The 17471-nt window shown below is 35.1% G+C and overlaps 1 protein-coding gene across 1 annotated transcript; it reads left to right on the top strand.

The window, feature by feature from the left end:
- The first annotated feature begins 765 nt into the window (after positions 1-765).
- LOC129788054 (serine proteinase stubble) lies at positions 766-15795 on the top strand. Its single transcript, XM_055824025.1, has 9 exons — positions 766-2054; positions 4975-5113; positions 7458-7615; positions 8600-10250; positions 12098-12275; positions 12623-12775; positions 13627-13742; positions 14498-14653; positions 14775-15795. Exons 2-9 carry the CDS (start codon positions 4975-4977, stop codon positions 14933-14935), a joined length of 2712 nt encoding a protein of 903 aa, XP_055680000.1. The 5' UTR covers positions 766-2054; the 3' UTR covers positions 14936-15795.
- The last annotated feature ends 1676 nt before the right edge of the window (positions 15796-17471 follow it).

Below are 17471 nucleotides of genomic sequence, written 5' to 3'. Positions count from 1 at the left end.
AAGAAAGTTCCACGAAATAAAAGAATCAAAAGATTCTCAGAATGTGAATCTTCTGTTTAATTATAAGTTTCGCGGAACACAAGAAATCAAAAGTTGTACAAAATGAACTGTCTTCAATTTTATGATTTCCTCATAAGTTTAAACAAGACAATCTTTCCTTAAAAATACCTATATGATAATTTTTAAAGAAAATACCAAAACAATTTTTAATTAAGAAAATAAAGAAACTTCAACAGCCTTCAAAGAAAATAACCGTCTCAAATCAGCCTGTAATTTTTACAGGTGAAATACGACAAATTTGGTTTACATGAGAACTCAAGATGAAGAAGAAAAAAAAAGACTTTACCAAACATTCGAGAGCTATGTTATAAATATTTTTAGCTACCTCTGGAGGATCATCAATGAAGATCACTTTGGATCGCCTTGAGATCAATTTGCAACTCGATGACAGTGAGGTTTTTGCCATTTGCTGCCTCTTCTTCTTTTATCAAATCTCCGCGATGTTGTGTTGTGTCCCCCTTTGAGTCGCGTCCAAGAATCTTCTTTTGCTTCATTCCTTCGCGCGATCGTACATCCATATGATCGCCGTGAAAGAAGAAGAAGCTACCACATCCAAAAGGCAACAATCTTTCTCTTCCACCGCAGCTCAAGACAGGTAAAAATGTTGGTGCAAATGAGATGGAGAGACCGTGCGGAGACCACCTCACTCTCGCATTGCTTGGAAAATTGGTGTTGAGGAGCTCCACAGGTTCAGTACCACAGTTCAGTGTGATTCTAACATCTTCAGTGTCAAGGTCTTTCGCTTGTTTCTCTCTCGCGATCGCGCGACCAGACTTCTTTTTTTTTTCTCTTCCACCACAACTTCCCACCAGAGGAATAATAGAGAGACGTTTGCATCTCATAGCATAACTTGGCAAGATATTGCAGTAGTCAGTTGATGATCACACTGTGGTGGACAAGTGCACTGCCGTTGAGAGTGTCCACCATTACCGCATTTGTGGGGGCGATCTTGAGGATTTTTTTTTTCAAGAAAGAAATCAAAATGTTTTCCAGCAAAGGTGACAAGATGCAGTGAGCCAAAGAGAAAAACATTTCTCCTGCACAACATTTGCACGTGATCGTGATTTTGGAAGGATTGTGGTGATCTTCAGGTGTTTCTCAGGTGATCACTGCAAGCAATCTTCGCACGCGATCTTGCGGGGCGATCTTGAGGCAATCTTCCCAGAAAGAAAAAAAAAAAGCTAAAACTCCCTGGGAATCGATGTCACTAATTCAGAGTTGTGGTCAAAAAAGACATCGGTGAAAGACGAAGGAAGAAAAAAAAGCGAAGCATATAAAGCACAGTTGGGGCAATAAGACGGGGCAACCTGAGAGAGATTTTGCCGTGTGTTGATCGCAATTGAAAGAAAGCAGCGAAGCCAAGAGTCGATCGAATTATCATGGAATTCTTGAGTGTGAGGAGCAAACCGTTAGCCAAATAACAGTTCTGTTGTGGTGTTTCTTGGCTATGTCAGTGTATTGCTCTCTTCGGTGCTTTGGTGAAGAGTTCATAATTTTCAATGCAGCCACCTCATGAGTGTGGCTCGTTGTCTTCCCCAATCCCGCACATTTTGCCACTGTGACACGACAGCTTATTTGTTTCTGTGATAAGAGAAAAAGTGAAAATTTCCCGCCCCACACAAACCAACATTTTTCCCAACAAAAATTTCTGCTGCAAGCATCCAAAACGAATGATAATGCCAAGTGAAACTATATTGGTGCATTACATATTGCTGTGAATTGGTGCTTTCTGTTGTAGCTTTTTTTTAAAGAATTTAAAATTTATTAAATAAGAAGAAGCTACGATATTCTTCTCCTCTCTCTAACCTCTCGGTGGTGTGGTGTTTGTGCGTGAGATCTTTTCGGGATTTTTCTTTTTAATTTGGAGGAATAAAAAAAAGAGAAACCAAAATCCTGCATTTATCAACCGAAAGATCGCTGCGCGAAGGAATAAAAGAGAAGTTGCAGTTGGTGAATCATTGGATCAACTCTCACACACCCACATAAGGAGAAAGGTAAGAAAATATGAGGATGTGAAATATGGTTTGAGGTCAAGGCTCAACGATTGAATTTCCGCCTCTTTCTCACGATTGGTGCGAGCTTTTTTTTCATCTCAATTTACCTCACCTCCTTCTAACATTTCCGCATACAATTTACCACAATATTATTGAATATTTCTGTCATTCGGAAGCTCACGTATGTTGTATATAAACTCCCTGGCTTTTGTGATCGTGATGCTGTGTGAATGCTCAAGAAGCAGAGAAAAAAAAGCACAAATCATCTTCTAAGGTGTGAGATAATATCCAATCATTTCATCATTCTGTGTCACGAAAAGTATCAAGAAATTATTGGAGATAATGAAGATGACCCAGATGGTGGGGAAAAATGTCAAGAATTTGCAAATTTTCTTTGCTGAAAAAATCCCCATTCGCGATTAGACGAAAAGACATCAATGAGTGCACGAACGACGAACCTGCCAGAGCGGTTCTCCAATATAGTCGGGGTTGATTTATCCGTTAATTAAATTAATGCCTCTTCAAACCAGGTGTGTGTGCTTTTTGTTCCCCCTCCCCCCATCTGTGCGATGATGCTTTTAGCCTAGGTGAGAATGTGCTATTCGTAAAATTAAAATAAAATCTCCTCTGTGTTGGGGATAGAACATCACATTCTGTAGTAAAAGTTGAACGAACGGACTTGATCGCTCTCTCGCGAAAAATTATTTCTAAACTTGATGCAAAAGTTAACTCCCGGTAGAAAGAAATGTACATATGTACGTATACCGTACTATATATAGCGTATGATTTTCAATATTGAAATAGTTGCAAGATAGACAAGAAGCGATAAATACACCACAATTTACACCCAAGAATACAAATAGAACAGGAATTTGTTATAAAGGAGAAGAATATATATTGCCTTACATTATATATAAATAAATGTTGAGAATAAGGGAATATACATTAATGAAGTAAAAAAAAGAAGAGTGTAAATAGAAGCATGAAGCAGATGAACCAATTGAGAGTGTGAGAGAAGAATTTTTCCATGTATATCTGTGAAAGGAAAATGCAGAGATTCAAGAAGGAAGAATCAAGCCTATGGGGATTCTTGTCATCTCATTTTCCATCCACATGCACACACACACATTACCAATAATATGGAGACAGATAGAATGAGACAAGAGAGGAAGTTCTTGATTACCTGTGGTACATCGTCGTACACCCATTCCCAATTCCGTAAGGTGCGCACGATCAAAACTCAAAGCAAAATCAACCGAGCATCGTGCGCGGAAGAGAGATACCCTGGCGACGTGGAAGTCTCCCCGCGCATTGAGGAGAAGGTCTCATCGGTCTCATCCATCGAAGAAGATCGAGATGCAACATCTTTTTCCATTATTTTGGTCTCATTTTTGCATTTTTATCCCATTGCACCTCCCATTGGTCTTTGGTCATCTTCACAGTCGCACATCATTTTGCTTTATCTTCCTCTCTTTTCTTTATTTTTATTTTTTATTTTTGCGCTTCATTTACCTTCGCCACACGGCATTAAAAAAATATCCACCCATCTGCACTTTGTAGCTTCTTTGGCTTCTTTTTCAATTGCAACAATTTGATTTAATCACCATGGAGAGAGAGAAGCCCACGAGGACGCTCTGGGAAGAATTTAATCTCAAGGGACGGAGCTTGGCGCACACAGTGGGTAAATGCCAAGCATCACAAGAGATGCAACAAACGGCAAAAGTTGATCAATTTTGCAGGGTTAATTGAGGAAATTGCAAAAAAAAAACAATGTGAAGAATAAAAGAGAATTTAAGTTTGATTTGTTTAAGGATCAGAAAATTCCGAATATTCTCAAATATTCGTTAGAATTTTACTTTCTCTCTAATTTTCGCTAAATATTCACACACACAATATTCTCAACTAAATAATTTGAATATTCCTCCAACATATTTTGAAAAAAAATCTTATAAACCTCGTAAAATATCATGAAAATTTCTCGAACATTCGTAAAATATTATGAATATTCTATAAATATTTTGAATAATCTAAAAAAAATTCGCATGAACGAAAATTATTATTTGTATTAAAAATTATTCGAAATATTCTTTAAATAAAAGGAATATTCACAAAAAAATATGAAAACACTTTAATTTGCAGACAAATATTTCATACCTTGTCCACAAAAAATATGATTTTTCATTAAAAAAAAAAGATTGAATATGATTTGGAATATTTGATTAACTTAAAGGCTTTTTAATTCATAATTGAATTCAAATTTTAATCGTTATTTTAAATTATAAGAAAATATTCTTTTTAAACTTTTCAAAATGTATTTAAAGTTTATTTTAAAATAGAAAAGAGAGAGAATTTTTATTCCTCTATTCTATTTTATTTTATTCTAATACACAAATAAAAAAAATCTTGCTCTTGCATTTCTTCCGAATAGCCCTATGTAAATATGCACAAAATTGCCCCTGGATTTTTGTAGGTATGTTTATATTTGCGATCTTCAAAAGGTATTCTTTATGATTTAAACGTTATGCAAAGGAGAAATATGATTATCTTGTCTCCCCATAATCTATCGCTGTATATAAGATTTACAATCCATTGTAAAATGTCTTCTTTATATTACCCTCTCTTCCTCAACGCATTCCTCACCTCCATCTCTTCATCCAACAGAGCCCAATTGTTTGGACACGTTGAGCTTGTAATTCAAATTTAATCAGTGAAGTGTGCAAAAAAGAGATTCACGATGATTCAATTCATGGGTCAATGTCTTGGCATCACACAGAGCTCACAATCTCGCGCAAAATACTTTTAATTTATACGTTAATCATTGTTGTGATGCTTTTGACACATTCACTTACCGCGTTCTCTTTTTTTCTGGGGTGTAGCTCATCTGTTTTTTTTTAACTCTCTTTCTGTTTAATTTTTACAGATGTACAAGACACAGCAAGGAGGATCTCGATGGAGACAATGGAGTCACAAAGTTCTCGGGGCAATTCTCATTCTCATCTCTATGGCGGTGTGCCATTCATCTCCAGTCTACTTGAAGAATTCTCACCATTTGTCACACTGTAAGTTCTTCCTGAGGGGCAAAGAAAAAAAAATAACACGAATGAAATCAAGAACTTGAGGATCACTTCTTATAAAGTCTGAAGAAGAAAAAAACATTTGCGCAGAACTTTCATTCCCAAATGTCTTGAAGAAAAAATAAAACTGTAGGTGGGCTTGTGCATGAATCACAATGAAAAAATGCGCAAAACTTTCGCGCCTTTAGTGTCAACGTGCTCATTTTCTCTCTTTGCATATTATGCGACAGAAAAGCAAAAGAGAAGATTGATGCGAAGTAGGAATTAAGTATTTAACCCATTTCTCCGGGTTGAACAACAAAAGCCACACAATTATGGGTGTGCAGAGTCATTTCACTAATTCCTCAAAATCTCTTTCTCTCTCACCACGTGACTCTCGGTGGGGTTTTCCGGGCGCATGTTTTTATCTGTGAAAATCCATGCATAAATTTTTGACTCATTCAATGGGAGTCTCTGTATGACTCTGTCTTTAGGATGGAAGTAAATGTTCAAAAAGACAGTCAATAACCGCGCATTGACATACATTTTTGCATCTCTCATTGTCCGCATTTCTTCTTAGGATGCGGTTATGATGACGAAGAGGAAGTTTTCCAAAAGAAAAACACTTTCTTCTGGTTTCTTCAATTTAAAAATTCTTAAGCAAATATTTTCAGTTTTTTCCATGCTTCTACAAAATGTTTAAATAATTTTGTATAAAATTACGACGTTTCTTCTCATATAATTTTATTAGAATCTTTTTTCTCATCTTTCTCTTTACAAGACACATCATGAGACCCATAAAACTTACTTAATCTCCGTATGAGATATTTTATGCTCAATTTCTTCACTCTCAAAACTCGAATACAAATTACCTTTAAAAATTTTCCAAACAAAAAAGAATTATGCAAATTAATTGGGATTTAATTAAAAATCCTCGGAAAAAGAGCTCGAAAATGTGATTAAATTTTGTTGTGTACGATGAGGTCACAAATTTAGTACAAAAATTAACAAACTTTACCTAATTAAGTGAAGGGCACACAGCACAGATGTGCTAGAGGAGACGGCTCGACTTTTGTCTCAAGACAATGTTAAAAATCTTTTCACTCTCCGAGACGTCGTGCGATGTTCTTGTGAGAATATAGAACGTCCCGTAGAAGTTCTTACGGAGGGCGAATCACAGGTGGATATGGAGGTTGGTTTGAAAGCCAATCCCACAAGAATGATATGGCATAGAGGAGAGGAAAAGAAATTAATTAACATGTTCCATAGGAACATCCTTGACCCTATTCAATCGTCAAAGAAACAAAAAGAAAGACACAAGATCAAGAATTCTCTGTGAGAGTGTTGTAAGAATTTTTGGTGCCATGTTACGTGGAGATGAGAAGGAAGAAAGAGAGAGGAAAGCTCACCTATGTGGTCGATATTCTTCACTATATGTGGCGCATAATGTGTAATTTCATTACATTGTACGCGGGCATAGTTTTCGTTCTTAATGTAGGAGATGATTTTCTTTGGATTCACTCAGTGAGATTCTTCCACCTGAGAACCACCCATTGAATATTCCCGTTACGTCCATCATCATCATATTACCTACAGTTGGTCAGATACAATTCGCATTTTGCACAGACATAGCTCCCCCCCCCTCCCATCACACACAGTATGTTGTATACAATAATTTCCCTTCACACAGAGTAATTATATCTAATTTCCCTCGCAACATTTCACTGACATGCCCCATAGGCCATCATGACAAAAATTTGTCTAATACAAAAGAGGTAGATTTGTATCAAAAAAGCTAAAATGGCGAAGACGTAGCCCCAGAAAGAAGAATTCCATCTAGAACGGGGCATGTTAAAAGCAAGAGAGAAAAAAAAAGAAAGAAAATGGCAAAATCGTGTTGAGCATCCAAAATAGCGCCCCAACTTCTTGTTCTTGGCACCCAACAATATTGACACAGTGTGTCGGTTTGTTTGTGAAAGAGATTGAGGTCACAAAACATGCCCAAGACTCTTGGTGTTGACATTGACACCCGCGTGGAAACCAACATATACTCATCCCGATTGACCGCAACAAAAGAAAGACCCCGAAAAGGGGGCAGAAGAAGAGGAAAAAATAAATAAAATTTGACGCACGTACGCAAATGAGTGCAGAGACCCAAATATTTTCTCTTTAACGTTGAACTCTCCAACTGACCCAACAATAAATTCAATCGAGCGCACTTAACTTCTTCCTCTTATACACGAAGAGATCATTAGAATATTTATCTCGGAGAATTAATCAAGATATTAATACGTCTTTCTGTTTTTTTTTCATACTTCCTCTCCGGTGTCTTCAAACGATCCTAATGAAGATCAATCGGGTCGCAACATCCGGCATCTACCGTGCAAAATTCGACGATCTGGCGAAGAAGGAATTTGCATGTTTGCCATCGATTGTCTCAAATCCAATGGCACACATCTTGGCACCTGCATAGATAGATTCTACTTTGGGTCGTGCTGTCACATAAAGGTGAGTTGTTTGGGAAATTCGTTGCATTTTCTTGGATAGCTCAATTTAATTTTCTCTTATTTATCAACGTAAAATTTAAAATTTAATTTTTCAAACGACTAAAATGGGAAAATTGAAAGCTTAAAGCTTTGATAAATGCGCATAAAAACTATAAATTCTCCCTTAATTAACTTGATTTTCTTTGGAAAATTAAGAACTTTTCCTTACGCTCATGGAAGAAAGCCTGAAAATTCTAACATTAATGGAAATTCATTGCATTTTCTTGAATATGATCAATTGGAAGCTTAAAGCTTAGATTTCTTTGGCAAATTACGAATTTTTCTAATACTTCCGCAGAAAAGTTTAATAAATCGACGGAAATCACAAAATTTGTTGAATTAATTTTAAAAATCTAATTATATAAAAATTCAGCCAATTCTAACGCAGAAAATAACAATCTTTTCAAAGAACCTTATAAAGTTATATTGTTGAGAAGGCTCAAAAGAATATTCTAATCGTTTAAGTAGCATCATTAATAAAAGCGAGACCAATTTATACATCAACCAGGTGTGCAATGCTATTTCCTGATTCATAAAGCATAAAACTTCCTCACTATAAACCGCATAGATCATCATGATTCCACACAGACCGTTCTGTGCGAAATTTTCCCACAAGCACAAGCTTAGAAAGGAAAATCATTGAAGTGGTAGAAAGAGAAGAAATGCAAAGAGAAAACTTCTTTTACACCATTATTACTTTTTTATTCACTCTCTATGTTGCGCATCTTCTCATAATAACTCCAAAGAATATTATCATGGTGAGAAAAGGTATTTAATGCAATTAGAATAAATTTATTCATCACTTTATCACCTACATAACATTCTATATAAAAGATGTTGAGAGTAGAAAGAAGTTTTTTCCCATAAAACATTAAAAAAAATAATTAATGTGCTTTTAAAAGAATATTTAAAAGAACAAAAAAATGTATTGTTTGTATTCTTGCAGGACGATCAACTGCTGGTTGAGACGGAAATAAGTGACAATAGTATAGATGAGAATACAATTTCTCACTTTCTTCATCAGCAAACGCATTCAAGTAGTAGTACGGTACGACCCTCATTGGAGGGTGAGTTGCCCGAAAGGACGGAGAGACCATTGGTACCCGTGTCAACAATTTCAGCCACCACTAGTCACATTTTATCGTCGTCAGAAAGTAGCGTTCCAGCACTTCATCATCATTATACGACCAATTATGATGTTATTAGCGTATCTTCCTCTTCTTCACCGTCATCCTCATCGAATAAAACGTCGCCGGTGCCCTCTTCCACATTGAGTACACCGTTAGAAGAAACGAGATTCACATCACCTGTACCTTTGCCCACAACAACACCTGAAAATGTTAAATTGTCCACATTTCAATCAGTGGAGGTTGTCACGAAAACCCCCGCTGAGGAGGTCACTACAACACCTGCAACCACCCACAGTACACGCTATCCAACGCGAAGAACAACAACTGAGGCACCAATTACAACTAGTAGTACTACAGTCAAGTCATCATCATTTAGTCCCAAACCCAAGCCAAAGCCTTCAAAGCGTCCAGCATCAACGAAGAAGCCCACAACAGCTACATCAACCACAAGTCGTCCAAAACCAACGAGACGACCCACAACAACAGCACAAAATGTTACGTCGGTAACGAAGAAGCCTTCGAGGAAACCCACAACGGAGACAACAACACCTACTCCGATAATTCCCACGAGGAAGAAGACCACAACGGCTTCTCCCAAAACTACTGCAGCACCGAAAAATACCACAGCAACTCCGGAGACGACCACAAGGAGCGCTGTGAAGGAGAGTTCGACAACAACCACCACGATAGCAACACCCACAACTACGGTAGCTACGAAAAACACTGAAAAGCCTGTTACAATTGCAAAACCGGCAACAACGGCCAAACCAGTAACTACGGCAAAACCAGTAACTACGGCAAAACCAGTAACAACAACAACACCTAGGCCAGAAACAACATCAAAACCAGCAACAACAGCAACACCAATTACAACAGCAATTCCATTGACAACAAAACAACCATTTGGAACGGATGAAGAGGAGAAGCCCTTAACAACACTTAGCTTCGTAGAGACAACGAAAGCTCCTCGGCCTAAGCCCAAACCAACGTCTTCTATTGTTATTGTTCCTCCAACAACAATTGCAACAGTAGAACAAATGGAAAGTAGCACGGTTGCAGATGTTCAAACATCAGTTAGTACAGAAAATGCAACGTTAACGTCTCATTCAACAACCGCAGCGCAAATGATAAATCAGACAACAGTTGAAGCGACAACACTACCATCAGGACTTGTTACGTGGACAACTATTGATGAGAGTGAAAAGAATAAGACAGCGAGCACCACCGAAGGATGGATACCTCTGCAAACAATCCCAGTGGAAACAACATCGGAAGCAGCTCCTGCAACCGAGGCAATAAATGCAACAACATCAGCTGCGGGAAATTTCTCCGTGTCAACTGAGACAACAGTGGCAGTAGGAAATGCTACAGATGGGACAAACACCACAGCTGGAGATTTAGGGCAGAACAGTACATCCGAGGCTACAACGCCCATGCCGTCGTTGGAAGGAATTGACTACAGACAGAGTGAGTTCAAAGCAAAGTCATGGTGAATGATAAAGCTGTAGCTAGGTCGTTACTGTGGGATTTGTCATTAGAGTTGAAATCTTTCCTCGAGTATAGATTAAAGTTAATTCTTATTAGGAGTTTTAATGAATTTTTTTTAGAAGTTGGAAAAATTGAAGGGTTTTAGATATATTTTACAATTTTGCGGTCAATTATGACAGAAATCTTTTCTATTCTTTCCTTAAAATTCGGGAATTATCAAATCTCCGGTATTCTGTGAAAAACATTTTAAATTTTTCAACAGTTTGCTTCGTAAAAGGAAAAATTTCTATTTCAAGAATCTTTTGAATCTTTCTAAAAGGATTTTGAATTCTAGGATAGAAAATATTGGGTGATATTCACTAATCAGACAGACCTAAGATTCTTGAAAAAAAGACTTAATTTTTCTTAAGATTTTCTAAGTTTTCTTAAAATTCTTTAGGTTTTCTTAACATTCATTAAGTTTTTCTAAGATTCATTAAGTTTTATTAAGAATGTCTTAAGTTTACATAAGTTTTCAAAAGATTCCTTTAAGGAAAAAGATATGATTTCTAAAGATAAATTTGAAATACTTAAGTTAAACGAGCAAAATGCATATTTTGTGATGATTTTTACGAATTTCTATTCCCGAAAACGATCAGAAAAAAATCTTGGTAAAATATTCATTTAGCCCGATTCAGCCTGACTGAAGAAATATTAAGTTTAGCTTAAGATAACTGTAAAATATTAGATTTTTCTTAAGAAACCTTAAGTTTTTTTTCTTAAAGAACCTTGAGAGTTAAGAAGTCATATGAAAATTAAAAAAAAAAATTATTAAGAAAACTTAAAGAATCATAAGTAAACTTAAGCCTTTCCTGAAGAATCTTAAGTCTGTCTGACTAGTGAATTTCACTTGACTTTAAAAAAATACAACTTAACTTTTAACTTAAAAGAAAGGAAAGGATTCTTAACCCTTTATAAAATAAATTTATTTAATTTTGGAACAAAAATAATTAATTAAATTCAAAGTCAAATATCTAAAGGAATTATAGAAGAAATCTCTTTAAACGAAAATAGAAAATATCTTTAATCTAAAATCTAGAAAAATATTGAAAAGAGATGAAATCAACTCTGATAACTGGGGGAAGAAGACAATCCGTTGAATCTTGGTCAAGACAATTCGATCAAGTGAAATTATTGTTTCCACATTTTTTTTCCTCCACCACGTACATCACCCAATGAGATCATATAATTATACCCCAAGCCGGTGTGGAGCACCGCAAGGGAAATACAAAAATATATAATGGAAGTTTGGAGTGTTGATCTGAGAGAAGACGATGTGGATGTTGGAGGGAAAAAAAACAGCCAAGCTCCAGAATCCTCAGCACAAATAAGAACAAGGGGAAAAATCCCATTTTTGCGGGCATCTTTTTCAAAGTGGTCGAACAAGATTTAACGTCTTTTTTTCTTCACATACACCACAAGTCAATTCACTCGCGCCCGATGATGATGATCTTACTACAAACTCAGCCCTCGCCACAGAAGTCTGACTTTATTCGCGACATTCGTATCATTTTTCAAACATCACCGGCACTCTTGTGTGTATCCTTCGTGGGCACACTGTGCAAGGAATTCCAAAGTGGGGGATCGTATACCAAGAATTTGCTCCCTTCTGTGCTAATTTTGTTGTTCTTGTTCTTGCGAAAATTCCACGCGAGTGTCCTTAAGTGGTTTTCTTAAGAATTTTCTCTCTTTTTCCCGCCACGCAATTTTTGCCATTTGGATCGTTTGCCGCGTGTGGTGGATCATGCATCCCGCCATCATCAACTCCACTCTTGTGGTGCTGGCAGTCTGTGGGAAGCGAATGTTTCCGGAGCCAAGAATTGTCGGTGGTACAAAGGCATCATTTGGACGGTGGCCATGGCAAATCTCACTGCGACAGTGGCGAACATCGACCTATTTGCACAAATGTGGAGCGGCACTTCTCAATGAGAATTGGGCAATCACAGCGGCTCATTGTGTCGACAAGTGAGTATTATAATTTTCAACAAGTTATTTAGCATCTCTTTTCGCGGGGAGGGAGCTTTGAGAGAAGACAAACAAACTACTGGAGAATTGCCAGAAAATGAGACAAGACGGACAAGACGTTGGAAAAAGAGTGCAAAAAAAAAACATCAAGTAAATATTTAACGTGGTCTACCCATAGACTGACAAAAAATTCATAAAACACGCGCGTAACGAAAATATATAAAACATTCACCTGAGAAACTTTCAAGAGCTTCGTAAGCTTCTGTTGAAATCATTTTCTGCGGGATTTCTCAAACTTCTTAAAATGCGATTCTATAAATGAATTCTCTTTTTTTTTTGACTTTCAGTGTTCCCCCATCGGATTTACTCTTGCGTCTTGGAGAGTACGATTTGGCGGAAGAAGAGGAGCCCTATGGGTATCAAGAGCGTCGTGTACAAATTGTAGCATCACATCCTCAATTTGACCCGAGAACCTTTGAGTACGATCTTGCCCTTCTCAGGTATTTAAATTAAATCTTAATTTAATACAAACTTACTTGATATTTAAGTCAGTCAGGCAGTGTTTTAGGGATCAAATTTCGAATTTTCATGAGCTTTTGAACATGACGTATTAGCCTTGTTTTCATAGCTTTCCTTACCTAATAAAATTTTTTAAAAAAGCCTTTTGAGATTACTTTCTTTTAAAGTAAATTTTCAGAAATCTTCTTTTTATTTATTTTTGTCTTGAAAATTAAGATTTTTGTGTCTCTAGCTTTTGATTAAGAATTAGAACTTATCGAAAGCTCCGAAAGTTAATTTGCCTTTTAAAGAAGAATTTTCATCAAATACAAACGCCAACATCAGAATTTTATAACTGAGGTTTGTAGTTAAAATAACAATGAAAAAAAAATCAAGTAATAAAGTTGGCATGTAAAATATAAATAAAAATACATTGGGGACCCGTACAACCCCCCATAATCACTTAATTCAAGAACGTACTCAATTAAACAATTTGTAGAAAAAGAAAATTGTTAATTAAATTGTTCTACAAAAAAAAAATCTAATTTGTTCAAATAAAATTTCTTAAGTTTATTTGGTTGAAAAATTGAAAATCAAATGTTCTAATCTCAACAAATTATAAGCTCTTAAAAGCTCTCTAAATAAAAGGAAACCTTCAATTTTAATTTTAATAAATCACTAAAAATCTAAATTTAAAAAATTTTTCTTCATAGAGATTCAAACGATTAAAGCATAAATAAAATAAGGCTGTACTATGAGCTCCTTATGTAATTCCTTATTCACTGCAAAATTGAGCTTTGTCAAGAAATAAAAAATGAATAAAATAAATAATTTTTCTTCTCTTATCACCTAGATTCTACGAACCGGTGATCTTCCAGCCAAACATCATTCCCGTCTGTGTTCCTGACTCAGATGAGAATTTTATTGGGAGGACAGCCTATGTAACGGGTTGGGGGAGACTCTACGAAGGTGAGTGTGATAAAGAAAAGAAAAAACTTCCCCCCCCCCCTTTACGAAAAGCTCATTAAAAGTGATGACGAAGCACTGCTAGTGATTTATTTATCACCCCAAAAGAAGCGCCAAGAGGTGATCACCTGCCGAGGTGATCATTAACTTCAAACAAAGGTGATACAATGGCCCTATTAATGGGGATAACCATGCTGTAAAAAAAAAATAATCCCGCGCGATTTATGTGTGAAATATACTCAATGTGCAGATAAATTTTCGAAAATAAGTCTTCGATGGTGATCTTTGGCTCGGTGTTTAGAGGCAATAAAAGCCGCACACAGAGATTCTGATTGTGCTCGCTTTCGTGTAAATTGTGTAACATGAGAACCCATTAAAATGGCTTATGGCAAACATATAGGCATGTTTAATTGTACATCAAATCACATTTTGTGTCTTTTGGATTTTCTTTCTATTTTTTGAGCATGAGAACAAGCTTATTTGTAATGCCTTTTAATTCCCTTTTAGCATTATATTGACTGATCAGAAAATTGAGTTGGATTTTGTGGCATAGGGGAGGATGGGGCATTGATGGATATTTAATCGGAATTAAATAAAAATCTACTTTATGAGAATTCTTCACAATTCTCCGTTAAGTTAGTTTTAATTTTTCCAAGAAACTTCACGAACTTGAGATGTTTACCAACTTCTACATAACAAACGCAATATATTGAATTAAAATTAATTAAATGTTTTTTCTTCCATCTTCATTTGCCCAGATGGACCCCTACCGAGTGTCCTACAAGAAGTGACTGTTCCTGTGATAGAGAACTCAATTTGTGAGGCAATGTACCGAAGAGCGGGCTACATCGAGCACATTCCGCACATTTTCATCTGTGCCGGTTGGAAGAATGGTGGCTTCGACTCCTGCGAAGGTGAAGAAGCGCACAAAGGCCACAAGTTGCCCATAAAAATTATCCACAATTTAGTGTACCTGCACCATCTTAATTGATACGACAAATTGCATATTTTTTTCTTCTTCTTCATTTTCAACAGGTGACTCGGGTGGTCCAATGGTTATTCAGCGTCACGACAAACGCTTCCAACTAGCTGGTGTGATATCATGGGGTATTGGATGTGCAGAACCCAATCAACCCGGAGTCTACACGCGAATCTCCGAATTCCGCGATTGGATTAATCAAATTCTGCAATTCTGAGCAACAACGTGAACAAATTCTTGTCCTTAAAAAAAGTGTTTCAAAGTGATGTGCTTCGCGGGAGATTTTTCAAGAATTTTCCTCATAAAAATTTGAGAAAATTAAGGAGCTTCCATGGCACGAAAATTTCAGAGAATAAATCTGAAAAAAAATTGAGGGACAAAACAGTGACTGTCCTAATACGATTTAATTCTTATAGTTATTGTTAAAAAAGATTTTTTTTATTAAATTTCTTGTTCAAAATAGTTATATGTTATCTTCAAAAAAAAAAATGTGGTTTTCTCGCAATTTGAGAAAATATATAAATAAATATTATTTAATAAAAAGACAACAATTAGTGTGTAAATAGTGCTAAAAAAAAAATTAGTTGAAAAAAATGTGTGTGAATGAATCAAAATGATTAACTGAAGAATTCTTTTTTAATGCAAAAAAATAGTAAAAGGATTTTTATAGAAAAATTGTGGACTAGAAAAAACTAAATAGGTAAAAGAAAAACCAGTGATTAAGTTATTTGCAATTCAAAAATATCAACTATATATAATGTTAAATCCTCATCTCACGAGATGATAAAATATATAAATAAATTATTTATATTTTTATTATTTATTCTTCTCCATCGACTTCCTTCCACCTTTGGAGCATAATTCCCTTCTTAAGAAAACAACAACACTAAAAAAATCAACAGCACAATTTTTGCATAAATTTAAATACTCCGTGTACACTCTTTTATGTAAATAACACAATGAACAAAATATAATGTATAGAAATATATATAAAAAATGGTGTAAGAAAAAAATCTATAAGAAATCTGAGAATAAAATATTGTGTGAGTCTTTTTCAAAAAAAGAACACAAGAAAAATTTACGACGTTTGGTCATTTAATTTTTCTCAATTCACTTCTTACTACTTCCTTCACAAATTCATTTAAGACGTGTACTACTTATTCTGCTCTGTAGATACTTTTTTTTTTGCAAATAATTGCTGCCTTATTTGGTATAGTCGTGGAAATTTTTTTAAAGGTACTTTTTGTCCTCTTTGCATTCTTTTTGAAAGTAAAATTGAACTTCTTGTGTTGTTTAGCTTCTGGAACGAATTTCAAAAAGTTCTTCTCGATGAGGTTTCGATAAATAGCGAGTTCTTATATATGTACGAATGAGTTTGTGAGGGTTAGAGGTAGGAATTAGAACTCTCATTTTCCTGAATTTCAAAGAGATTCGAAAAGCTTCTTCCAAGCAAATATTTAAAGTCTTAAAGCTTTCCTTAAAGACATTCTTTTTATTTTCATTTTGCTTTTTAACATTTTTTTTATTTAATTTATTTAATTCAATCACAAAACGTTCTAAAATTGTTATCCCATAAACAGGTACGATATATTTAGTAATTAAATCAATAAAAATTCCAATTGATTAATTTTTAATTATTATCCCCAATCGAGATGCAAATAAATGAATTCTGCAATCGCTTTGCTATGTACAAATTTGCCTACATTTGTGCGCTTTTTTGCAATCAATTCATGAGATTTTTTAATTGAAAAAATCCGTTGAAACAATTCCATAATCATCTGCACCTGTTTCAGCGAGTTCAACAAGAAAGTGTTCGTTTTCTTAGAAGGTGTCATCGCTTTATAAATATCAATGGGGGTAATAAAAAAATATTTTTATCCATTGACCGAGAAAGCGATTTTTATTGGAAAATTTGCATTTCTTTTGAAAATTTTGTTTACTTTTGTCAGGAAGAAAATTAATAAGATAATAATTTGGGTCGTATTAATAATTTTCTTGCAAAAACAAACATAACAATTTGTAGATAAAATTAGACGGAAGAAAATAAAATTAACACAGATATTTGCATGGGGTTTTTCCATGGTGATTTGAGCTAATTCTACATAGTTTAATAGCTAGTTCTGTTAGAATAGAGAACTTTGCAAGATTTTTTTTTAAATCTAGTTTCAAGCTATTCACATTTTTTACAGAAAAAACTAATTTAATTTAATAAAGAGAATTAATTTAACTACAAAAAATAGTTTCAAAAACAACTAATTTAAAATTCTTTACCTAAAAAACCAACAGAAAATTGCAAGAAAAATAAGAGAATTAAATGATTAAGCTGATTAATATAACAAAAGTAAGTAAAGAAATATCATAACTGGGTTTCTAGGTAATATTTATAATGTGCGTCGTTGTTGAATATACGTGAAATTAAACAGACAATGCGCACATTATTTCTCCCCAGCTTAATCTCAAATTGTGATTTTGGACGAAAAATCAACTCAAGAGCCAACGTACTAGCAAATCATCGAGCATATTCTTGTTAATTTTTCTTCAGAAAAACTCTCACAAGTGAAATTCATGTATAACAAATTTCTTAATTGATGAAGAAAAATGGCACACAGCGTACACGGAAAGATCATGACATAGGAAGGTACATAATATAGGTTTCAAAATACTACTTCCACCACACATGTTGTACGTTGTGGTGTTTTAGAGCGGCAGACTCATAGAGAAATGTGAGAAAATTGTGTGAAGAGTGGAAAGAT

This window comes from Lutzomyia longipalpis, chromosome 1, assembly GCF_024334085.1.
Source record: "Lutzomyia longipalpis isolate SR_M1_2022 chromosome 1, ASM2433408v1".
Lineage (NCBI taxonomy): Eukaryota > Metazoa > Arthropoda > Insecta > Diptera > Psychodidae > Lutzomyia > Lutzomyia longipalpis.
Note: the sequence above shows the minus strand (reverse complement) of the source record. Positions and strands in the feature narration are given on the sequence as shown.

Excerpts from the sequence above, each read along its gene's own strand:
- LOC129788054 (XM_055824025.1), top strand. The coding sequence starts at position 4,975 with ATGTACAAGACACAGCAAGGAGGATCTCGATGGAGACAATGGAGTCAC. Across the intron at positions 12,776-13,626 it reads TACGATCTTGCCCTTCTCAG|ATTCTACGAACCGGTGATCT; the intron begins GTATTTAAATTA and ends CTTATCACCTAG. Across the intron at positions 13,743-14,497 it reads TTGGGGGAGACTCTACGAAG|ATGGACCCCTACCGAGTGTC; the intron begins GTGAGTGTGATA and ends TCATTTGCCCAG.